General features: G+C 36.0%; 1 protein-coding gene across 1 annotated transcript; it reads left to right on the top strand.

Annotated features, from left to right (window-relative positions):
- Positions 1-168: 168 nt before the first annotated feature.
- Positions 169-27238, top strand: LOC132546067 (kinesin-like protein KIF14). Its single transcript, XM_060209764.1, is given in 30 exon segments — positions 169-418; positions 623-941; positions 2167-2421; positions 2707-2797; positions 8803-8901; positions 9980-10063; positions 10686-10793; positions 10997-11113; positions 11582-11709; positions 12193-12309; positions 12507-12571; positions 12957-13095; positions 13408-13471; positions 13585-13769; positions 14108-14210; positions 15681-15718; positions 17445-17586; positions 17629-17679; positions 18024-18089; positions 18905-19129; positions 19423-19566; positions 20279-20376; positions 20722-20810; positions 20945-21064; positions 21629-21736; positions 23829-24149; positions 25495-25658; positions 25769-25849; positions 26335-26491; positions 26856-27238. Coding segments are annotated over 30 exon segments (4311 nt in total).

The following is a 27238-nucleotide window of genomic DNA, read 5'->3' as shown; positions in this document are numbered from 1 at the left end:
AGCTAGATATCCTGTCAGACTGTTGTAATTTTCACTCAGAGTTCCAATGCATGTATTTGCCTTCTGTTATTAACATGTGCATGTTTATCTGCCACCAATGAGGAACCGCCTGAAATAGATTTGCCAAAAAAAAAAAAAATTAAACGGCTGTTGTGGTCTCTTGAAAATATGGATACTCCACGAAACAAGACAAGAGGTAAACGGCTGTTGCCGACCTTGCCAACTGACATGCGAGACCGGTGTACTCCTGGTACAAGAGCTGTCTCTTTCAACACTGAAATAATGGAAACTTCCGTGGGTGGCACAAAATCGATCGGTCACATTAAACCTGACCCAATAAGTGTGTCTCTGTATATTGACAGAGGAGACAAGAGTTCGGTCACAGTACTGTCAAATATTGACCCAAGTGACCAGGACAGTAAAGAAAATATTGAACCTAATAATGGGCAAAACTTAAATGACAGTCAACATAAAATTGAAAAGAGAGTAACAGTAAGCACGGGTAAAGATAATGAGACTTGTGATAAGAAAATCACAATTACTACAAGTGATGTGTACAGAAAGGATGAATGTGATGCAAAAATAACTGTTTCTAGGAATGATACATGGACAACAACTGCAGAAATAAGATCTGATTATTGTAAAACTCCAGACACTGATTCTTTTTTAACTCCAGTAAAACAGCCACGGAGGGTTACAGTAGAGGGACATGTAGATACAACCAGTATTGTGGGTGATTGTAGCCCAGGAATGAAGTCGACACCAGTGAGGAGGTTCACATTGGACAACAAGTTACTCAGCACCCCAGAATGTTACTCTACAGTACAGATGGACCTCCCACGATACCAGATGCCATACATTAATGGGGATTTGATGGGACTAGATGATGAAGACAGCAGCAGTGTTACTGTAGCAGTCAGGGTCCGACCATTTCTACAGAGGTTTGTAAAATGTTATGTAATTGAAATATGAATTCAGCATGACAAATATTGTGTTTCACTAAAATTTTCAGGCTTACTGGATATCATCAAGCATTAAATTTGACATATCACAAAAAATCATCAAGTGAGATAATAACTTAGATGTGATGACATTAATTGTTTATGTAAACATAAAAATCATACCAGGGTAAACATAGTAGATCGTAATTGTCTGAATGAAAATAGATGGCATACATTTAAAAATTATTGTATGTGAGACAAACGAAAACACCCAGCTCCTGCATTCAATTCAAAATAGCAGCATTAATTCTAAATTCAGTGTTGAAGTTTAGTAATGATATGAAATTTATGAATGTGATACATTGAAGTGTTGATTATTATGTATTTAGTGGTGTATGTGTATATAGACAGTGGTCACCCTATTGATAATATAGTAGACTGGTCAAGATATACCCGTAGTAAATTACACTGTAAGCTGCTTAGACTTACCCAATAACTAGCCAAGGGATATATACATACCAGCATGTTTTATGTGTAATGTACATGCCTGTACTTAACAGTGGCAAAGGAAGTATGTGCTGACATATTAAAGTACATTTCATTTTGATGTCAATTCAGTATCAGTCATTTATACAAGAAATGACAACTTCAGCATACTACAATATTTTATACAGATAGTCATTTCTATTGCTATTATTACAATATAATGTACCAATTTTTTCTGACCGAAAGCTTGTATCTAGTTATAAACCATCCATATGTAGTATAAAAGCACCAACAAGTACTATATTGTCCTGTCTACTGTGAGTTCAAATGTGTCAGCCTCCCAGACTTATAACATGGTGTTATTGCACAGCATACATATATATACACAATATATGTCCATTTTTGTAGTGCTCTCATGCTCATCTGATATGAAGGCACCAAGTGTTTAGTTTGGTTTAGCTTTATTTTTTAGTCTAAGAGAAGCTACCTTGTTTAGGTCAATGACTTTTAAGGATTCTGACTAAATTATGACTTCAAGATATGACACAAACAATTGTTTTGCTTAAATCCATTAGTATTTAAGCTGTAGTTTACAATTAAGATACTAGAATGACATATAATATTGACATTTTTACATTAATTTATTTGTCATTTTAGACTTATGTTTCAGTGTACATGCATGTGATAGCCTTTGCACATATTTTGTGATTTGTGATGAACCGTGATTTCTTTTTAACAGAGAAATTGGTGATCAGCTGTCTAGGTGTGTAGTTTCTATGTCTGGAAATGAAGCTTTAGTGACAACAGCATCTGGTATCCTCCACAAGTTTGCTTACGACTACGCCTTCAACTCTCTGGACAGTAATTCGGGTGACTATGCTAGTCAGGAGCATGTGTACCGTCTGCTCGCCCAGCCTCTGTTAGGGAAGGCCTTTGAGGGCTACAACACTTGCTTGTTTGCTTATGGACAGACAGGAAGTGGCAAGAGTTACAGGTAATCCTTCATTCTCAGCAAAACTTCTTGGATGAATAAGCCCTCCACATATCTAATTAAGTTATAATGTAAATATCTGCTCTAATCTGTCCATTCATGGTTCTGATTTTTTCATCGATTTTCAAACAAAGTCTTTTACAAGTAATTTTTAAAGTAGAGAAGTTCAAACTAGGCAAAACTTGGAATTAATGGCACCAATTTTTTGTGAAGTGTATGAAATTTGACAATTGAAGAAATGAAAATTATCATTGATAATCACTGTTTTATACTTTTGTTTGATTGTAGTATTATGGGCCACGGCAATGAGGTTGGTATTATCCCCCGATTCTGTGAGGAGCTGTTCTGTAGGGCAGATGTCACCAGGGACTCGGACAAGGTAAGGAATACTCATTTATGACCTTAGATATTCTATATAACCCTCAGATATCACAAGCTAGACTATGTTGTCACTTCTAGTGATGACTGGATCATCAACATTTCACTTTTAAAGTCTATACTGTTGTGATTAGACAACAATAAGTGGAAGTTGAAAAATAGTGAGATCAAATAGTGAATACTTTAGCATCGTTGACAAATTATCTTTGTTAATTGATGGTCCAGCAATTCTGAAATTTAAGGATGCTCAGAAGTTGGATTTTGAAGTTTTGTGTTTAGCCAAGGTTCTCATAAAATACCTTGGATACAATAATTACAGTGTTTAGTTGTATTATAGATATCTAAACAAACCAACAAGATTACATAAATTTTATTTATTTTCTTTTTCAACAAAATCTTAATAACTTATTTTATTCACACAAGATTTAGTCATGTTGAATTAATCACCAGTGCTGTAAAATATTTGTCATGATTTCCTTTCATTCTGTGAGAAGATTAATGCTTTTCGGGTGAACATGTCATATTTGAGTGAATATTGAGAATTAATTAGAGAAAGGATTTGCAAAATTTTCATTTTATTTTACAGTGCATCAATATTAAACCTGATAACAACATATCTGTAGTGCTTACATGCTTTTAATTAAATTCAATGTGGAAATTTGATATTTTGGAGAGAGAGAGAGAGAAAAGAGATAAATTTTTAGGGTAATTTGCAGTTTGGTTTGAAATTTCTATACTAACAAAACAGGGATAAATTGTAATTCATAATTAATGCAATGATAACTTGAGTAGAGGAACAACATATATTGTGGTATGGATGTGTTGTCAAATTTACTGACTGCCCAATTGTATCTCTGGACAGTTTTAAAGAGGTGGGCTCAGTGACAGAGATGAATTGTGTACTCAGTCTAAATGGGATGCCAATAAAAGACTATGGCCATTGAACCAGTAAATGGCCGAGTTATTGATGACTGGACTATTGAAAACAAACCTTACTAATTAGAAATTCGAGTGTTCTGAATTCAATAGACTGGTATTATGTGTGGCTGCTTATACACTGACTTGCCAGTTAATGCTTGAATGATTGTACTTTAAATATATCGGTGTTCTAATAAGTCTTTGCAAGCAAGTTTAATGAAATAGGTTTCTGTAAGAGCTGATATTTGTCAGGCAGTATTAACAAATCTGGCTGAAAACTTTATACAGATTTATCAGGACATATTATGCTATGGCATTATCTGTTTGTCTTAAACTTCTCCTTTCACAGTTTTCAACCAACTTCTTAGAAACTTACCAGGATAAAAGGATATTTTTTCACAACATGAAGTTGCATTTTCCTGAATGGCATTTTGATTTAAATGATTCTGTAATATCACTTTCAGACTTTATAACCAAGAGATTTGTTGTGTTTTCTGCAACACTATTTAGAATTTATTATTTCTACCGGTTAAGTAATTACTAAAGCATGAAATTTTGTTTTTGCTGTATTTTGAATTCACAATTTTTCACATAGTTTCGTCCTGTTTTTCAGCAGTTTTATTTCACTTGGTCTAAAGTTGTTATTTTTGAGCCTTATCAAGACTTCAACATGGCAATTAGGGTGGCCATTTTGTGATGTGATTGTGCAATCAGGACTTTCCTAAAAAGACCTATTTCAAACTTTTCCTAAGTTCCACCTTTGGGAGTTTGCTCAAACTTGCCTTAAATGATCTTTAGTTGGTTTGGACCAACAGTTATTATTGACCACCATCATGGTCACCATCTTGGTGAAAAAAAATTGAACTTCCCTCAAGTTCTACTGGTGCCATTAAGCTGGAAATCTTGAGAAACAGAAATGAACAGTGCTGTTGTTTTTGTTACATTTACTTCTAAATTCAGAATTGTTTGAATCATTAAATATATGTTCATACTACCAATACTGTTATTATATCAATGATGTCTTTATAGTCAGGTGATTGTTAGGGGTTTAAGCCCATGAGCCTCTTATATTAAGTCTGTATTGTCTCAATAGTCCGGTGATTGTTAAACCCCATGGACCTCTTGTTATCTTATCCATAGATTTCTTAAGGTCTTTTACCAGTCTCTTTAAAACTTTATCATCAAAACAGGTAGTACTGTGTTTCACACTAACAACTACGTATTGCCCTCAGTCATTCTTGTCTAGCTGATGTTTTGGCGGCTAGAATTTGTGATATATCTATAACTGATACAATGGTTTTCAACACTTGATAATTGTCTTGCGGTTGCTTACTTATATAAGGTATTGTTTTACAACTTCTGTAATACACCTGTACACATCAAGTGTCTATTGAAGAATTATGTGAACATGCTACAGTGTTAGACTGTAAAGATGGTTTACTGTCTGCTCTTAAATCATGATAAGCTAGTTATTACAAAAGTCACATACACTGAAAAAGTAGTACTAGCCAATATCACTCTGTTATGAAAGAAGGGAATCCTGTGTATCAAAATTTCTTTAACTGTCTGTCTTACTTAGCTTCTATTTAGTTACAACTCTTTAAATGGTGAGATTTCTATTAAGTTTAAGCAGTAGATCCATATTGTCCCAGTAATACTTATTACCTTATCTTACACTATACCACGAATTCTGAAAACTATCGTATCTAGAAAGTTAAAAGACATCAACTATAAAGATTCATTTGGAATTGAATTTGTTTGTAAGAAAATTAGATGTTAGATAAACACAAAAAATTGGAATCATGAGACTCCAAAAGTGGCCATAGATTCCAGCTTACTGTAAATCAATACATGTAATTTTCATTTAGGGAAAGGTATATCAGATAAATTATTGGTTTACTGGTCGATGGACGGAAGTATTGATTGTTATTAGTGGGATCCCATGTATTAGGAAGCTTTGTCACTCTGCTGTAATCTGTCCTGGTAGTCAGTCATTGTATTATAGAGCCAAACATCAAAACCTTCTTACACACACTAATGCTGATCATTACACATACAATCGCTTATTATATAATATAATGTGATGTAAACTTTATTTATTTTTCAACAATTTTGAACAAGCTATCAGCTGATAATAATCACTCTTGTTCGCCCGGGTGGAAAAATGTACCAGGTGTATAACTGTGGGAAGTATCCAGAGGAAAACCTGTGTGGTCGGGAAGGTGACCCTTACCTTTTCTCGTCCGTTCTGGCAATCAAACATAAAACATGTCCACTAACAACACTTACTCGGCTCATAACACATGCCATCGTTTATAGTCCCTATAATTTCTGTGTCAGTCTTGTTTACTCTACAAATGTATCAGTATCGATGGGATCCTTGCATTTTATTCATTTCAGTATCTATTGTATATCTGTCAAGTGCTGACACTTTGATGGCTTTCTGTAATATAATGTATCTTGTTAGGTACACATGATAACAATAACATCATATATTGAAAGGGGAGGCTATGAAATTGAATCTCACATAAGTAATATTGATGGGATTAGGCTGGTAATTTAAGACTGAAAATTGATATAGAAATTGATAAGTACTACACATCCTAACAGACAAAATAGGCTACTCCTTGTTACAGGTAAAGAGAAACAAATCAAATTTATATCATGTGGCTCTAAGTCTGTAAACACAAATCTTAAATTACACCTAAAGTTCAGAGTCATCAGTGCTAATCTTTGATATTGATCTAGTAACAATTTGTGTCATTTTAGACTGATCGTCAGTCTGGTCCTAAAGTCCTCTTACTTGTGTTCGTGGAAGCATTGATATGATTATATCTGGTAGACCGACCGTCAGTCTGGTCCTAAAGTCCTCTTACTTGTGTTCGTGGAAGCATTGATATGATTATATCTGGTAGACCGACCGTCAGTCTGGTCCTAAAGTCCTCTTACTTGTGTTCATGGAACCATTGATATGATTATATCTGGTAGACCGACCGTCAGTCTAGTCCAACAGGTCCCGTTACTTGTGTTAGTGGAACCATTGATAGCTATAGTGGAATAATATTTATTTTTATTGTTTGAGGTTTAAAAGGTTATTCATGATTACTATTCACGCATATTTACTTAAGTATACAATACCTACACAAGCTATCTGAGCACACACAATTCCCTTCAAACTTATGTTAAAATCTCTTACTTATGATTTACCCTTTCAATATTTCTTTGTTATACAGTAATTATTCTTCCCACATTTTTTTTAAAAGACACATACTTATATCCATCATTCCATTATTTTTGTCTGTTATTTATAATTAACCCTACTGCAGAATATTTTTTACAGAATATTTGTAATGAATTATTGAACGAGAAATTCCTTGTGTTGTTGAGTAATCATTGTAGAAACCTGGATGTATTGATCCTTTAGAAATTAGATCGTCTTTTGTTTATTTTATAACAAAAGTTTGTGCCAATATTGATGATATGTTGATGCCTGTAATTCCGTGACACTGGTCAATATCGTCCAGAGGTCTAGGCAATATGGTCAATATTGATGATATGAATATAAGATAGAGCTGTCCTAATCCACTGTCCATTGGTAAGGCGCCACCTGTTACTTACAGTGTTTGCTTTGTGGATCTAAGACAGGTGTTGATAACAATGTGATCAGTCTTACAAACTTACCTCTTTATTAGCCAAACTAGAATAGCAGGATCAGGCTACAACTTTGTGTACATAGATAATAAAAATAAAGGCACATTTCATCTCAGAGAAAAATGAAGCAATTCTAGAGTTATTTTCTGAACTGGGGGTATTATTATTAGGGTAAATATATGACTAGAGGGAATCATGTATTGAAAGCTTTGTTGACGAGATGTAATTAGAGTAGGTTAGACCTGTAACGACTAACACCACAGGTGTGGAAAGCTCTGTAATGGTATTGTTCCTCAGTTATATGTTGACTTGTTACACTTATCAATGATAACAGAGAATCATTGTCTTCGTCTCCTCAGGTGATCACTGGGTTGGAAAGAACACCTGTGTTGATATTTAAATGTGGATTTTACTCAACACAAGTAGTTACTACAAAGGTCTCAACTGAACATGTTGTGTGTTCTGTAGTGTGTTACAGTGAATTGAATGAATACTTCCATTTGCATAAAAAAATGAGAGTACATTAAATATTATAGATTTGACTGTTACAACTGAAACAGGGGCTACCATAGCTCAATCAGTATAGCATCTAACTAATGCAACCTTTGGTTAAGATCTCCAGGGAACAGATCTCTTGAGTCACAGCTCTCCTTGGGTCAAAGATTATAGGGTCACACATCTGCTGGGTCACAGACTATAGGGTCACACATCTACTGGGTCACAGATTATAGGGTCACACATCTGCTGGGTCACAGATTATAGGGTCACACATCTGCTGGGTCACAGACTATAGGGTCACACATCTGCTGGGTCACAGACTATAGGGTCACACATCTGCTGAGTCACAGATTATAGGGTCACACATCTGCTGGGTCACAGACTATAGGGTCACAGCTGCTGGGTCACAGATTATAGGGTCACAGATTTCCTGGGTTACAATCCTCCAGAATTTCACTTATACTGGGTCACATGTCTCTTAGATCAGAGTTAATCTGGGTCACAGCTCTTTTAAGTCACAGCTCATCTGGGTCACAGGTGTCCTAGATCACAGCTTATCCAGGTCACAGATCTTCAGGGTCACATATCTCCAGGGTCACTGCTATCCAAGGTCACACATCTCCTGGATCATAAAATTATCAGGGTCACACATCTAGTAACAACTCTCCTGGGTAACATGTCTCCTATGTCACAACTTGCCAGGGTCACTATTGTCATCGCCTAGTTGTGTAGTAACACTGAGCAACATGTGATGAATACTGAACTTCTGATAAGTGACACAATGTGAAGTCATCGAGAAGAATTGTCAGCTGTAACCTATCACAAACAATGTAAATATCGAAACCTATATGTGTTTAAAATTGTAATTGAAAATTTTCCTCGTGAAAATTATTTGCAAATGTTCCTACTTAATGATTTTGATTTTAAATTTCACACCAGGTGAAGATCAATGTGGAAATCAGTTTCTTTGAGATCTACAATGAGAAAATCCATGACCTTCTAGCATCCTACAAAGACAAGGGTGGTAAGAAACCTACAGTAAGTGTGATATTATGTTTAACATAATTTGGTATATTAATGAACAATAAATAGAATATTTGAAGTGGCGTCATTATCAATAGTTCACTGTTTATAGTGTACCAAGTAAGTGATTTCATCAAGGATTGATAATCTTTTTTTCAATCATTTATCAATCAGAAATGGGTATGGTAGATTTTCAGGAGAGAAATAGAAGGATTTGGATTGACAGTTCAGTAGTCACCACGAATATCATGAAACTGAGACTACCAATCTACGGTATATATTTCCACTTAAGATTCTGTTTTGACAAAGCGGAACACAAATGACATTAGCCTGCCACTCAGAACATTAAAAATTAACAGGCTTTCACAAAATGATTAAAGGTAGTAAACTGTAAAACTGTATTTTTCAAGGACACAAGCAGCCCAGTAAGGGCAGAATGTTCTGAAACTACATTAGTTTACTGCAAAATAAGCCCTCTCTTTCAGTAACCAAAAGTAGGAAGGTAGTTTATTTGTAAGCATCCCCCATGTACAGTCTTGGATAATTGTAGTACCTTACTTCAACCAAAGATACCTGCTATTATTATTATTTAAAATATAGTATATCCCTGTTTGATGATGATCATGTTGATGATGTTAGATGTTATGAAACAATAGATAGAAATAGATATTGTATTCAAGTTGATGAACCATTAGAACTCTACTCATTGAAAATTACATCATGTAAAAAGTTAGCCTCAACCTATAAGATGTAAAAACTTATTTCCAGACTTTATCAGTGACCCGGAAGTGATAAGTCTGTGGGAGGGGGCCTATTTGCAGTAAAAAACAGTATTTATTGTATGATATATGATCAAGCATTTAACATTGATTGATTGTTTTATAAAAATTATTGATTGATAATGATTTTTGAACCGTTTTTAGTTTATATTCAATACTTAATGTTGGAGTAGTGATTGTTACAGTTCTTACTTATCTATCGTTGAAAAATATGAGAAAAATGATTTTGTGAATTTCATATTATTAGTGTTTTAAGTGGAAATGTGAGTTGATTACATGTGGTTCACCTAAAAAATTAATATTATACTTTACAGCTGAAGGTTCGGGAACATCCCTCCCTTGGCCCCTACGTAGAGGGATTATCAACATATGTCACTAACTCATTTGAAGATGTTGAGGTTTGTGGTCATGAATACATATAACTGTATAAAGAGCATTTGATTTATCTTAGAAACAACATGGTTTAGCAGGCATTGAATCTCTAGTTCTTTGATTAATTAGTTCTCTTTTTAAGGGGCTTTGACCTAAAACTACTTCATTAGGTCATTAAGGAGGTGTTAACAGTCAAATTTAGGACAGGATAAACTTCAAACTACATAAGATTACAACTTGTGATGAGATAAAGTTGGATTTGATAAACTTGAGACTGAATGATCTTTGGACTAAATAAACTTGAGAGTATATTAACTTATGGCTAGATAAGCTTTTTACTAGATTAACTTAGAGCTGGATAAACTTCCGGCTACCTAAATTTGGGTCTGGATAAAATTTAGACTAGATAAATTTGTGGCCAGGTTAACTTAAGACTAGCTTAACATGGGACAGGAAAGACCTATGTACAAGAACAATGTAATAGCTTCTTCATGGAATTACTCAGGGGAGATAACTCAGACTTAAACAATAACAGAACATACAAAGTAGTTAGAATGTGTATTTGGCTATCAGTTTTATTACTGACTAATATATCCTGTTTTGTTGTCAGTTGTTTATTGATGTTAACTTTTACGATTTCACTCACAGGGCTGGATTAACTTGGGGAATAAGAATCGTGCCACCGCCGCTACTGGGATGAATGATAAGAGTAGTAGATCCCACTCTGTCTTTACCTTGGTACTTACACAGACACGAGTAAGTGTGTTGATATTGTATTACTTAATAGTAGAACAAAAACACAAAAAATACATAATGATAAATTAAATTTGAACTTTGTAAAATTTACACACAATGTGAACTTCATACTATTAAGTTTTTATCTAGTACCTACGGTATATCAAGAAAAGAGCCATCCTAAGGTTTGGTAAAATTTTAAAGAATGATGACTTTTTTTCCAGACAGAAGAACTTGAAGGGGAAGAGCATGACCATTCAACCACCAGTAAAATAAACCTGGTCGACCTTGCTGGTAGTGAACGTCAATCTCAGGCCAATACATCTGGTCAGAGGTTAAGGGTAGGTGTCACACAAGTTCGATCTGGGGTCAATTATGAATGTCAATCATTTCAAGCCATAGGTTGAGAAGTGTGTGTCAAGTCAGTTCAGACTAAAGTGTGACTATCTGACAATTGAGGTCAAAAGTGATGCCAAAACCCTGGATCTGAGGTTAAAGGGCAGTGTTCAATATCTTGGGACGGGTGTTACAAAGTAAGACGCCAACATCTCAAGTTAGATGCCAAGTTTGAAAGTGTAGCTGTCGGGTCAGAGGTTAGAGGAGATATACGAGGTCAGAGGCAAGATTGAAGTTTATGTGAAAGGTCATTGGTCAATTACTGCAGGTCAGAGGGTCATACAAATTAAAGATTAAAGAAGATTGAACAATGAGTGTCATAAAACTTACCATGAGAATTTCTTTCTTGAAAAACAAAACATTTTACTGTTGAGTACTTAATTAATAAAGAATGATGGTGTTGTTTATGACAGGAAGGAGCCAATATCAACAAGTCTCTGTTGACCCTAGGAAAGGTTATCAGCTCTCTGTCAGATCAAGCTCTCAGTAACAACAGAAAGAGAAAGTCCTACATCCCATACAGGGATTCTGTTTTGACATGGTTAGTATTAAACTACTCTTTCAATACTCCAGCACTTCCCCATAGCCATCCCTGAAAAACCATACACATCACAGTAACCATTCCCAGACAACCCTACACCAACACTTCATAGTAACTATCCCCTAATAATCCATTTATTAGTACTTCCCTAGTAGCCTTCTCTAAGAAACCCAATACATCAACATTTACCAGTAACCCAACCACCACCAACCACACCCCAACCCCACCCCCTCCCCATTAGTATCATACACAAATGTTTCCCATAGCCTATTAGTTATTCAAATTAATCCTGAAGTGCACACATAACAAAGCAGTGTGTTACAGAAAAAGTCTGTTTGGTTCAACAAGGATGGAAAGAAATATAAATATTTACTATCATTTGAATTCTAGAATACTAGGGATGTATTGTAATCGTCCAATGCCAATGTAAGTTGAATGTTTCATGGTTTCATGTTTTCTCACCTACTTCTATACTGCATACAGGTTACTGAAGGAGAGTCTAGGAGGAAACTCAAAGACAGCCATGATTGCTACGATAAGTCCTTCCTGTCAACACATTGAGGAGACACTGAGCACACTGAGATATCCTTAACTTTACTTGTGGTTTACAATCAAGATGGACTCCCAGAAATTATGCTCTCACTGGATTAATGAGTAGGGTATTCCCCTCATCCCTTTGTATGAATGTTATTCTCTTAATTTTGGTCATAAGAATGTATATAAACTACTTTGAAAGTCTGATTTCCACAAAAATTGTTTTAGTATTAACTATCCTTAACTTTGCCTACATACGCAAGTCAGGCCAGGTCCATTGTGAACATGGCACGTGTTAACGAGGATCCTAAGGCTAAGATAATCCGCGGTAAGTCAGCTTACATCACAAAGACATTTTATCATGTTGTTTTTCATTCGGAATTGGTCCTATCTTTAGTGGTGTTATACATGTTAAGGAATACATCAGGGGCAATACACTGACATGAGCATAGGACTTGTGTATGGTCTAGCCACCATTTTAAAATTTACCCTGAAAAGTAATTCTTCGTAGCACCAGACACATACAATCATTCGAATTATAGTTCATTGTTGATCCTTTGTAAATACACAGTACTAATTTTAGATTATATTTTCAATAAAGACCAATCAGACAGTGTACTGTAAAAACCAATCAGTCAGTTTTAATGTTCACTCTGGTTCCCTTTTAACTGATACATGGTAGTACTTACTTACCAACATGTTTGTGTGTTCAGAGCTGAGGGCGGAGATAGAAAGACTGAAGAACCATTCAGTGTATATGACTGATGACACCCATACAGCAAGTCTTGCAGAGATTGCCAGCCTCAAAGAGAGGCTTCTTGCCCGGGAGCGAGAAATGGAAGAAATTACCAGGTAGGCTGGCAGTTTACTTAAAGAAAGGTTATTTCATAATTGTTTGTTTAGGAACAAGAGCTTGATGAAATGTAAATGATGTGATATTGTGCTTAAAATTGTATTCTGGCTACATTGTATACTATTTATGACTTTGAGACAGGAGACAGATATAGTATGACTTAACTTGGATAAGGTTTAACATGTAAGATTTCATTAATTTGAGTGTGTTGTATAAACTCAAGGTCTGACTCGACTATCTAAAGCTGGTGAAGGATATTTCAGTAAGTGTTACATACATTGATAGACTATATAGTGATGAAAAACTTTCAGGTCATGGCAACAGCGACTGAGACAATCTGAGGAAAGAAAGGTGGCTGAATCTAAACAGCTGGAGGTGAGTTCTTAATCGCTCACAATTAATTGGTGTACATTTATGTGTTGTTTCTTTTGTAAACCTGTACACAACATCAGAAACCGAAGTTTTAATGAAATCATGTATTGTTCCAGAAATCGGGTGTTGCTTTTAAAGTTGATAACAAGCAGCCTAACCTGGTGAACCTAAATGAAGACCCCCAGCTATCTGAGATGTTATTGTACATCATTCGTGAGGGTCAGACTCGAGTGGGACGCATGTGTGCCAGCTCCGACCATGAAATACAGCTCAGTGGTGCTCTAATTGCCGACAACCATTGGTAGGACAACTCCCTTTTTATTTTGAATACCTAAAATATTACCAGCAGTGGAAATTCTTAGTTTTGTAAAAATAAATCATTTTTGTAATAAGCCAAAAATAGTAATGTTACTTGGACAGAAGCAAAATAAATTGCAAAGGTTGACCAGGTTTATGAGTTTGTAGTAAAAATTTTAATTGGGAGTTATTCAAAATTTCAAGATTGTGTTAGCTTGAGAAAATGTATGAGCTGCAAGTAGGAGAGATATTTAATTTCATTTATCCTGTGAAGACAAAACGTTATGACAGCAACACTTCCCCTCAGTATTGTAATAAAGAAATTTTGTACTTTCCTCACAGCATCATCAACAATGTTGACAGTGTGGTCACTGTCACTCCAATTGGGGACGCACCAACGTACGTCAATGGCAACAGTATATCAGAACCCTCTATTCTCCATCATGTAAGTGGGAACTTGATTTGATATTGCTATGCTATTAAATGCAACATCACTCCTGACTTAACTACAGTATCAGTAGATGAATGATTTCAAACCTGTAGCTTTGTTTGGGACTAAATTTATAGCCTTATATGTAATACATAGAAAGTTGGTGAGTTAATGGCGCCTTTTGATTTCCTCGCTTTGTGAGCATATGAGCCCCCTGTTATCTATATACAATGAGTGTTAGAAGGATTAAGAAAATCTCATTAATTTTTAGAGTCAATATCTAGGTGAAGTACAAAATGTATTTTGGAAATTCAAAGTATAGTTTTGTAACTGTGACCTATAATTTTGTACACACCACCAGTTAATATTGTACTTAAACAAAGAAAACAGGCCTTTGGCTCATGCAATGCTACTGATAGGTAGAAGTTGTGATAGATGTTTTGATATTACATCAGTGTTTGTATAGATGTTTGTGTGGACTATAACATACATTGATTGTAGATTGATCAATCTGGTAGGTAGAAGTGGGATTTTGTTAGATGTTTATGTATGTTTGTTCGGCAGGCTGTAACAACAAAGATATCACGTCTCTTTACATGGTAGTTTGTTTATGTTTCTTTATTTGTTTATTTACATTGTGATCATTGAACAGAAGAATCTTGCTCCTAGTCTTATCACCTCATCTTATTCCTTTTGAGCACACTTTAGTCACACGTCCATGCTTGGGGGCGTGTCCATATCCACTTCAGGTGAACACCAATACCTGAGGGCATACCCATCTTATCTCAGTTATCAGATAGTCTGCTGATTAGATCATTTACTAGACATTTAAATCAACAGAGATCCGTATCTCTCACTGGACAACAGAAAAACAGTTTAAAAATTGCTATTGAAGTGAAATAGACTAATTATATGTTGGTCCAATAACATCTTCTTTAGAATCTGTTGATCTGCATTAAAACAATTAATATACAACCTGATGGAGAAGTGCCGAAATTTGTAATCAGAAAACAGATATTGAGCATTTTAATGATTATAAAAGATTTGTAAAGCTATAGAGAAGAAGCAATGTATGAAGTTAAATCTGTCTTTCCATCACTTCACACACAGTGTTAGTTTATGATGAACACCGTAGACTTAATGATCTTTATCATACAATCTTCCTACAATGGTTACATTCCTATGTGGCTGAGGACCATGAAGCCTTTTATTTAGTGACAAAGGGTATTTTCTCATTGTAACCGTGGGCAGCAAGTCAAACCTCCATTAGTTGTATCTATGTATAAAACTAATTAGCATATTTTGTGACTCTCCTAATTTCTGGGTATGTTGGTAATATTTTAGAGGCTAGTAATCTCCTAATCAAATGTTGACTGACAAACGTTTTTATTTGTGATGAAAGTCTGACAAAAACTGCAGCTGTAAGCTTATTAATTGACACAAAGTCTATTGGAGACATATGAACACAACATTTCTCTGTTACAGGGAGACCGTGTGATACTGGGAGGAGATCATTATTTCAGGTAAGCTTTTCACTACAATGTGATATTTCAGTAGAAAAGCATGGCTTTGTGGCAGAGTGGGTCACTTCCGACTGAAAGGCTGGTGAGTCTCTGTCTGTCTGTGAGACTGTCTCTCTCTCTGATCCTGATCATGCAGATCAAGGAGGCACAGGAGAAGCTGTGCCTGTGAGACTTACATTTTTAGCTTTCTACTGTACTATATATATTAAGTTTTCGACCTGTGGGCCCTTCACTGAACTTTATATTGTTGACCTATAAATTTCACTTGACACAATACATGCATATATATTCTGACCCATTACAGGACCATATATACATTTGCATTATGAACCATTTCTCCACTGTGCTATAAATAACTGGTGTATTGAAGTGTATATAATTAATCCTCTTTAATCTTAGATTATTATCATCTTGACCTTTGCACGAGTCCTGAGATAGAATGGTGTTTTAAGCATTAATCTCAGACATATAATTCTGTAATGCTCTGATTACTCTGTAATAACTGGTAATCACACTTCCCACTGCTGGACTTGTAGTTGGTGAAGGGCTGAGGACCCACTGATTACTGTATGACAACTTCCCAGTGCTTTACGTGGTGACGGCCCCACTGGTTACTGAATGAGAATTTCCCAGTGCTTTAAGTGGTGACCGACTCACTGGTTACCATATGATAACTTTCCTGTGCTTTAAGTGGTGACGGCCCCACTGGTTAATGTACAATATCTTTCTGCTACTTTAAGTGGTGATGGACCCACTGGTTACTGATTGAGAACTTCCCACCTGTTTAAGTGGTGAAGGACTCTTTGGTTAACAAGATGGAATCAAGAAAGCTTTTTGTTGTCTGGTGTGTATGTTTCCACTTAGTGTCAGACAACTTTCTGTTGGTTTATTAAATTGCTTTCCATGTACATGTATGTATTTGGATAAAGACGTTAAAAATGTTGATTCACTGAGAATCGTCTTGAGTATCTACTCTAAGACAGTGTAATGGGGTTTCAGATGCTGAACAATTTTTGTAAGAAATTTAGATAAATCAAAAAAAAAAGATTCGGAAAGAAATTTTAATAATTGTGAAAATCATTTAAAAAGAAATTGCAATGAATGTATCAAAAGATGTCAAATAGTTTTCTGACCTGTTTTACTTCTGACATTTATCTGAATGATTTTGTAAGACAAAGATAAATTACCAAGATGAATAAATGACACAAAATTATTTGGTTAAACATAAATGTAAGATTTTAAATGATTTTTGAAGAATTAATGTACAATATCATTGATCTTGGTACAGGTTTAACCATCCTAAAGAAGTGACAAACAAGGTGCCAGCCTCCAGTCATGAGATGAAAGATTTTGACTTCGCGAGACAGGAGCTGTTACAGGTTCAGGAAGCAAGGTAAAACTATCACCTGTCATAGACGTGTGTAGTCTCGGATTTAAACATTTCTGTAATTTGTAGTGAATGTTACTGTTTAATATATGTATTTTCTGATCAAAACCAGAATCTGAATTCAATACCTTAAGATCGGGATGGAGTAGTGACATATTAACTAGTGCTTTGTAATACATGATTACTATACATTACATATACATTGATGTCTGATGTGTTGATAATGTCTGTATTATATTGAAGCTAAATGATAAGGGTTGACATCATAAAGTTTTCATTTGTCTGCCAGTAGAAGAATTTCCTTCTCAATTTCAACTCAACTTTTTGTCTCTCACTTAGGCTACAGGCAGAACTCGAAGAAGCACGTCGCCAGGCTCAGGAAGAAATGATGCAGGAAGTGGAAAAAGCAAAAAAGGAAGCAGAACAGGTCCTTAACTCACAGAAGTCAGGCTATGAGGGCAAACTTAAAAAACTGGAAAAAGTTGTTAAGGATCAGTCCCAGGAGGTTCAGCGTGCAGAACAGTCTCGACAGGAAGCTCAGGGGCTCATTGAGGAACTCAAAAAACAGAAAATCGTAAGTTAGGAGGTACAGAGACTCATCAAGGAACTCAGGAAACAGAAAATAGGAAGTTAAAAGTCACAGCGGAGCTAATGAAATAGAAAATAGTTCAGCTAAAAGGATAGAGCAGTACAGAGGGACTCAAGAACTAGACAGATAGTAGAAGCAGAGGCCCCACAAAAGAGCACAAAAAATATTAAAAGTAGAGGGAAGAGAATCTTTGATTGTGGTAGGATTCTGGGAAACATTGAGCCAGTGTTGCTTATTGATTGTAAACAATACAGAATTACGGTATGTTAATTATTTATGACATAATTTTTTTTTGTATGAATGTGACATCAACGACCTACCTGTTACAGATGCTGGAACAAGAAGTGGTCGCTGGCAGAAGACGACAGGAGCTTGAGGCAAAGGTTGCTAAAAAGGTAAAGTTTATCTGGTTGTGTGCTGATAGTGTTGTAGCCTACAAACTCTTTGCCTGAATTTTACTGTTAACTGTCAGTTGAAAACAAGTAGTATAGTAATGATGATTTTGAAGACTCATCTTCGTTCTGATCCTTTGTTCTGGACTAGAGGTTCAACTGTAATTTCTGATTCATTAATTCATGCCTTACTATTCCTGAATTACAGTAAATATAGAAGACCAGACAACATCATAGAAAGAAATAAAACTGTTTAATAGTTGACATATTTCGGCATACTAGGTATCATCTGAGGACGGCATGCCGAAACATGTCAACTATTAAACAGTTTTAATTCTTCCTACGAATGTTATCTGGTCCTCTATATTTGCTGTTTACACATCTTTGAACTGGACTTGTATTCCACTAGGAATCCATCCTAGGAAGACTGTCAATATTACTAAATCTACCAGACCGGATGTTGGATCTCGTTTTCTTTGTATTATTCCTGAATTAGTGTTTATCATTTAAGAAAATAGGTCTATCAATTAGAAGATGTCCACCTACCTGCATTTTGCCTGTTGTATGTTTAAAAAAATGGCCCAGTTTCTTCCAAATTTGAATAAACATCTAAAGTTTGTAGTAAACAAAATATATGTTGGCAACACTTAGTAGGTGTCTATACCAAACTTCAACAATGGAAACAGCTATAACCTCATCTTAAAGAGTTTATTCCAAACTCTTCTTGTTTCCTATCTTGTTGAATTTTCTGACTGAAGAGATTATCGTTTTTACTTCCTGTTAGATTTATGTGATGTTGACACTGCTTGATTCAATAGGTGGCTGGCCATGTGTCGAGTCAGAAGTCCCCGTTGATTATCCTCCTGGAGGAGGAGAAACAGAAAGTAGCTCTGAGATTGGAGACACTCAAACAGAAACGTCAGGAAACCGTCTCACTATCTAAACGTTACCAGGATGTTCAGCCGGGTAAAGCTGACCTGTATAAGGTGGCCCTGCTGCTCAGAGAGGCAAATAGAATAAGTCAATACCTCAGGAAAAATATGGTAAGCACAATATTTTAGCCTTCGGAATGAAGCTTTTAGAATCAATAATGGTTTTTACCTTAACTCCTGATTAAATAAACTGTAAGAGGTGTTTGTAACATTGTTGATTTTGTGATTTGAGTTCAGGAATTCAGTTGCCCACAATGAATTGTGATTTGCCATTTTGTTTAAGAATTAATTTACCCATCATCAATTGTAATTTTTTTTCTTGTTTCATAATTTAATTTACTACAATTAATTGTGATTACATATTTTATTTAAGAATTTATTTTATTGATCATTTTTGATTTAAGGAGTTCAGTAGGGAGGATTACACAGAGGAAAATAACCATGTCAAGACTTTGATCAAGGTCACCGACACCAATTTAGCTGTTTGTACTTTCTGGACACTACCCAAATTTGAGGAAAAACTTATGCAAATGAGGGATCTCTACCAGGTGAGCGTGATGTGTCGGACTGGATGACATTGTCACAAAGTGTACTGTTTACCCTCAGTACAAAACCTATTCATGTACTCCAACCTTATTTGAAGTCACTTTGGAATCCATACATTGATATTATACATAGCAAATACATCTGTATCATACTCAACTGATCTAACCCTTGGGATGAGGAAAGAAGATACTTGCTGTATCTTACTACATGTTATAATAGGCAACTAGTTATGGGGTACTTTCATGAAAAAAAAAAAAAAAAATCCTGTACGTAAATAATGTGCCCATTCCCCACTTTGGACTTTTTGGATTTTTCAAAATTGCACACTTTATGCTGGTTATTTTATGGTAGCAAAGTAAACCATTTATAATCTGTTGTAAAGTTTTGTCCTGGGTTCAATATCAAATACCAATGCTAGTGGCAGTCTCTTGATTTTTAGCTTTAGATTGTTTCCGTCAATTATATATTTTGCACTGATTTGAGAAAAACTTTCTATGAATGTGTTTGATTGTTTTGCATGAATTACCTTTGACTTGATTATTTTATGTGGCTCAACATTATTATATATCCTCTATGTTGCTCTTTTTATTTCCATTCTTGTAGTCTTTCTTGACACCTATCCTTGTATCCTCAAATGACCCTGACTTTTGCAAGGATGTTAAATCTCTTGAAAACAAACAAACCCAGCTAATTTAAAACTTTCTATTTAAGCAGAATGATGCAGATAATTCTGCAGATGATGAAGTCTTCCACGATCCTGCTGATACCTGGGAACATGATATGAAAAACTCGCCCTGTAAATCTCCTCGCAGGTATATGTAAATCTTACCCTGTAAATCTCCTCGCAGGTATATGTAAATCTTGCCCTGTGAATTTCCTGACAAGTATACCTTAATTTTGCCTATGAACCTCTCTAAACAGAGGAATATTCAAAGAGTATTTTTGTTAGACATTTTTCCTGTAATCTTGATTGCTTTATTGGTTCAGATTTCTTATAGAAAATGAATGTTACACCCTACAACTTAAAGGCAGAAGCATATATAAGAAAAAAAAGTTTTTCAAAGGAGATAACATGCATGCTTTATAAGAAATCTTACTTAAATTCAGAATTTCTTTGGGAAAAATGAAATGTTCACTGTGTCTTTTGTTTATTATAGTCGATTTAGCGGTCAAAGGTTGAGCCCATCTCAATGGAACCGGTCTTCCACCCTCTGTAGTGTCTCTAGCTTGAGCAGTACATCTAGAAGTAAGTCTGAAGATATAATTTTCATTAACCTCTGAAAATTGCTGGAATTTAGATTTATGCTGGTTTTCATTTCTGTGTACTGTTGTATGTTAAACAACTGAGAATTTCTCATGTAAGGTTTGATTTATTAACAGGCATGACAAGCATAGGGGATATACAGACAAGTGTGGACCAGGAGATTCAAACATGCTCAGGAGAAGAGACTGCCAGCCTCTGTATCAAACTTGTGAGGGACCACCTCAACAGTTGTCACAGTAAGTTTGTTTTTGTAGGTTTACTTGATTTGTCATGCAGTCAATATCCGGGGGAGGGGGTTATAAACCCTATCATATGGGACGTCACACCTGAGATCTTTACCTGAGAAATTAAAACATACCATAGTTAGGGATCAAACGGCACACCTGAGGTTGAGATATCCAATGCTTTACTAAAATATTTATCATAGCCCCTTGTCAGTTGAGAGATCAATATACATGAAGAATTCTTACTTATTTTTGTCAGCGACTTGAGCAATTCCTATTGAATTCTACATTTAAAGATTTTGTTTGGACCTTTCCATGGATACATATGCAAAATATGTTTTTTGAGTCTTAGGCCTAATTGTTTCCATTAATAGTAAACAAATGAATGTTTGATCTGATATTGTAATATATCTAAATGTGTCTTAAATCTCAGACTATAAAAGACTACACTTTTACAACTGGGATATCAACACTTTTACAGCTGGGTTACTTTCATAATCTTCAGGTTTTTTCTGTCACCTTAATATCAAATTTAATGCTCTTGATAGCATTGTAACTTGTTCGTCATTTTAACAGGATTCTATTATGAGGAGAGTGTAGGGGACAAGCTGCTCAGCTGCTGTGATAAAATCCTCCAAGGAGTGAATGTTATACAGGAATATCATATACAGACCACAGTTACAGGTAAGATACAGGAACATTACATACAGACCACAGTTACAGGTAAGATACAGGAACATCACATACAGACCACAGTTACAGGTAAGATACAGAAACATCACATATAGACCACAGTTACAGGTAAGATACAGGAACATCACATACAGACCACAGTTACAGGTAAGATACAGGTATAACACATACAGACCACAGTTACAGGTATGATACAGGTATATCACATACAGACCACAGTTACAGGTATAACACATACAGACCACAGTTACAGGTAAGATACAGGTATATCACATACAGACCACAGTTACAGGTAAGATACAGGTATATCACATACAGACTACAGTTACAGGTAAGATACAGGAACATCACATACAGACCACAGTTACAGGTAAGATACAGGATCATCACATACAGACCACAGTTACAGGTAAGATACAGGTATAACACATACAGACCACAGTTACAGGTAAGATACAGGTATATCACATACAGACCACAGTTACAGGTAAGATACAGGTATATCACATACAGACCACAGTTACAGGTAAGATACAGGAACATCACATACAGACCACAGTTACAGGTAAGATACAGGATCATCACATACAGACCACAGTTACAGGTAAGATACAGGTATAACACATACAGACCACAGTTACAGGTAAGATACAGGTATATCACATACAGACCACAGTTACAGGTAAGATACAGGTATAACACATACAGACCACAGTTACAGGTAAGATACAGGTATATCACATACAGACCACAGTTACAGGTATAACACATACAGACCACAGTTACAGGTAAGATACAGGTATATCACATACAGACCACAGTTACAGGTAAGATACAGGTATATCACATACAGACCACAGTTACAGGTAAGATACAGGTATATCACATACAGACCACAGTTACAGGTAAGATACAGGTATATCACATACAGACCACAGTTACAGGTAAGATACAGGTATATCACATACAGACCACAGTTACAGGTAAGATACAGGTATATCACATACAGACCACAGTTACAGGTAAGATACAGGTATATCACATACAGACCACAGTTACAGGTAAGATACAGGTATAACACATACAGACCACAGTTACAAGTAAGGTACAGGTATATCACATACAGACCACAGTTACAGGTATAACACATACAGACCACAGTTACAGGTAAGATACAGGTATATCACATACAGACCACAGTTACAGGTAAGATACAGGTATATCACATACAGACCACAGTTACAGGTAAGGTAAGGTACAGGTATATCACATACAGACCACAGTTACAGGTAAGATACAGGTATATCACATACAGACCACAGTTACAGGTAAGATACAGGTATATCACATACAGACCACAGTTACAGGTAAGATACAGGTATAACACAAACAGCATTTTATTTATGTCAGTATGTTGATGCTTGAAATTATTGAAATTGTTTAAAGTCAGAATTTTAGGCTTGAAACAAGTTTTTTTATCTGAACTACATACAATGATAAAAGGTATAGTGATATATTATAGATACAATTCTGATGTAAGCCTTTCAGACAGAAGGCAATATTTAAAGTGCATCGTTATGTTGCTTTGAACTGTACTTTTGTCCCAAATTGAATTATTTTACATTAAGTAGTAGCTGACATTGTGCAAAATGTTGGCAACTGACAGACAAGCTCACAACACATGGGTTTGAGAGATGCAGGATGGCGAAGATTATGGGGAAGTTTTACAGTTGTCATGATGATCTCATTGGGAAATATTTTCTTTTCTTTTATGATATGAAGTTAGACATGTTTAGTATTTGTTAGTATGTCTGGTGTAGTTTTGTTGTTTAGCGTGATTGACCAAGATTTACACAGCGGGTGTCATCAATGAAGCAGGAGATGTTTATCCTTGCCGAACACCTGGTCTTATTATCCTTGTACTTATTCAGGCGTCTCTCTGTAAATCTTTCCTTCATTCATGCTTTGCCCGGTTTCATCAAATTTGAGCTTGGATTAATATTCTATTTACATGTTGGTGTTTTCTTTGTTGTTATTGAATGATGTACTTATATCTTATGTGATATTTTCATGCATTTTACAGACTATGATGAAAATAGCACCTTACAAAGAACGTGTATTGAACTGGTCAATCTCCTCCAGTCTCTGACTTCCCTATGGGCAATGTGGTCATCCATGTATGCTGGCCAGTATGCTGCCATCAGTAGTCTGACTGACAGATTTCGTGGCCAGGTCAAGGTTATTGGTAACCACTTAGTGCTACTGTTCCAAGGCTGTCAGAATGACCTTGACCGTCTTGTGCTGGACTCCAGTGTGAAGGTGAAGGACGGGTTATTAGATGTTTGTCGCCTGGTAGGGGAGATGTCCTTAGCTACAGACATGACCATGCTGAGTCTGGACAGATGTGCCAAGGAGCAGGACCCAGTGGTAAGTCTCCTACTGTTTTGCAGTGACTATTCCTGTGTATAATGTGTGTGTGACAGGACCCTGTGATAAGTTCCCCACTGTGTTGTAGTGACTATTTTGTTGTGTATAATGTGTGTGTGACAGGACCCTGTTATAAGTTCCCCACTGTGTCGTAGTGACTATTTTGTTGTGTATATTGTTAGTGTGACAGGTCCCAGTGATAAGTCTCCTACTGTTTTGTAGTGACTAAAATGTACATTATGTAAGTGTGACAGGACCCTGTGATAAGTCTCCTACTGTGTTGTAGTAACTACAATGTACATTATGTAAATTGTGACAGGACCCTGTGATAAGTCTCCTACTGTGTTGTAGTGACTACAATGTACATTATGTAAGTGTGACAGGACCCTGTGATAAGTCTCCTACTGTGTTGTAGTGACTACAATGTACATTATGTAAGTGTGACAGGACCCTGTGATAAGTCTCCTACTGTGTTGTAGTAACTACAATGTACATTATGTGAGTGTGACAGGATCCTGTGATAAGTCTCCTACTGTGTCATAGTGACTAAAATGTACAATATGTAAGTGTGACAGGACCCTGTGATAAGTCTCCTACTGTGTCATAGTGACTAAAATGTACAATATGTAAGTGTGACAGGACCCTGTGATAAGTTTCCTACTGTGTTGTAGTGACTACAATGTACATAATGTGTGTGTGACAGGACCCTATGATAAGTCTCCTACTATGTTGTAGTGACTACTCTGGTGGTATGTCTCTTAGACAGTGTTTGATGTTGGATTGGTGAATTAATTAGGAAACGAACTACACACTATTAAACTTAAACTTGATGAATGGTGTCTTAGCTATAAAGAAAGGCACTGGGACAAGGATGAACATGCCCATCTCTGGTTAGAACATTCATGCAGCACACATTCTTAGTTGTTGAAACATGAAGACCAGATACAATGTGTAGTCACAAGACAATGAATAGACAGATAAAATGTATAGACCAGGTACAGTGTATCGCATGCCTTGGATCATTTATTGATAAACAGATTCTATTGGACTGCATAGATTTTAAATCTATACAAGTTTATTTCTATAGCAATGTAACGACTAACAAGACTTGGGTCTTTACTTGAAATTGTTAAACAAACAAAATTCTGTATTATTGGATGTTCACAGGATATAGGGGAAAAAAGAAAAAAAAAACAGCCACTTTTTAATATTGTAGCTGTTAATGGTTATAATATCTTTTCCATTCACTTTTTATCAATCGATAATTGAATGAGAACTTTCCAGCAGCCATTTGGACCTTATGTGTGTTGATGGACTGTAAGAACATAATGATGATGTTATATTACAGCTATGTGGAGAGATCTGTCAGGCATTCCTGTCTGGATGTGACTTATTGGTGGACAAAAGTTTACAGAGCGCCATAAGAACGATGGAAGACCATGAGAGGAGAGCACAAGAATTCACAGAAACCACAGCACCTTATCAGGTATTAAAATGATCTTCTCACAGTGTCCTTAAACACATCATTTTGTTGAAGTTTTGATTTGAAACCTTCCTTGTACATTGCATTCTGATTTTTGTTTTTTTATTTTACAGAAACTAGAAGAGGTACCTCAGAATGTGAAGATCCTAATATCTACTTGTAAAATCCTTCTCACCAAGTGTCAGTCTATACAGGTAAATATCTCCAAGTGTCAGTCTATACAGGTAAATCTCTCCAAGTGTCAGTCTATACAGGTAAACCTCTCCAAGTATCAGTCAATACAGGTAAGTAATTCCAGGTGTCAGTCTATACAGGTAAGTTATTCCAGGGGTCAGTCTATACAGGTAAGTTATTCCAGGGGTCAGTCTATACAGGTAAATCTCTCCAAGTGTCAGTCTATACAAGTGTCTGTATACATAGGTATATATCTTGAAGTGTCATTTTATACAGGTAGGTGTGTCCAAGTGTCAGTACATAGGTTAAAACTTTCCAAGTGTCTGCCTACTCAGATAAAATCAAATAATCTAGTATCATTAATGGTATCAAATATTAAAATTTGGTAGTGGTTATATCGTTGTTGAAATTGTAGGTTCATGATCAGTACAGTACAATATTATCCAGTATTCTCTGTAACCTATGTCAAATGCTCTCATTAAGATTAAATGTTCTCTGTGATCAGATGGAGGTGGATCTGTCTCTGAAGGAGGGTAGTGATCATGTGCCAAGCCAGTATTACAGTCTGGGGTACCGTCGCTCACAAGGAATGATTAGTCAAGTGAACAACCTACTGGACACAGTCAGCCTGCTTCTACAGAGTGTTACACCCGTGATGGAGGGTAAGATCCCATAACTGTGCTAGAGAGCGTCACACTGGTGATGAAGGGAAAGATCCCGTAACTGTACTGGGTAGCATCACTCACTGTAATGGAGAGAAAGATCCCGTAACTGTACTGGGTAGCATCACTTACCATGATGGAGGGAAAGTTTGATTAACTTGTGATTGATATAGCTTCGTAAGGCAGCATTATAGTGAGCTGATGAACTTTGTCAGTATAGACTAAATTTTATCACATAATATGAAAGAAAATATTGGAATACTGGTAATCTTTTGCTGTGGTTGGTTCACTTTCTATACTGTTTGTTGTAGTTTGATCACAATATCCTGCACTAATTTATTATCTTATACCTTGTTGTTTTTAGGTAAAACAGATGATGTGCGTAAAGTATGTCGATGTTCAGAGCTGATACAGAAGGGAACAGCCAAGTTGATGGCCGTGTCTGGACAGGACAACAGTGTTTTACTGCAGACAAGTTGTAGCAGTGACCTCACCAATGTGTCTGTGTTATCAGACTCACAGACAGAGAGACTAGAATTTGCTGCTCAGGATGTTAACTTGGCTGCTGGTGCTCTTATAGAACAGGCCAAGGAAATCATAGACCTTGAAAAGCTGATCTCAACACCACGAGGGAAACGTTTGTTACCGGTGTCTCCCGAGAAGGGAGGTAACTCACTTCTCTCACCTCTACGCAACATGTCAGTGAAAAGGAACATATCTCTGTTAGCTTCTGCAGGACATTCCTGA

This window comes from Ylistrum balloti, unplaced genomic scaffold (assembly GCF_031769215.1).
Source record: "Ylistrum balloti isolate Yb309-2 unplaced genomic scaffold, AGI_CSIRO_Ybal_v1 Utg369874, whole genome shotgun sequence".
NCBI lineage: Eukaryota > Metazoa > Mollusca > Bivalvia > Pectinida > Pectinidae > Ylistrum > Ylistrum balloti.
The sequence above is the reverse complement of the archived record's forward strand: the minus strand, read 5'-3'. Positions and strand labels throughout refer to the sequence as shown.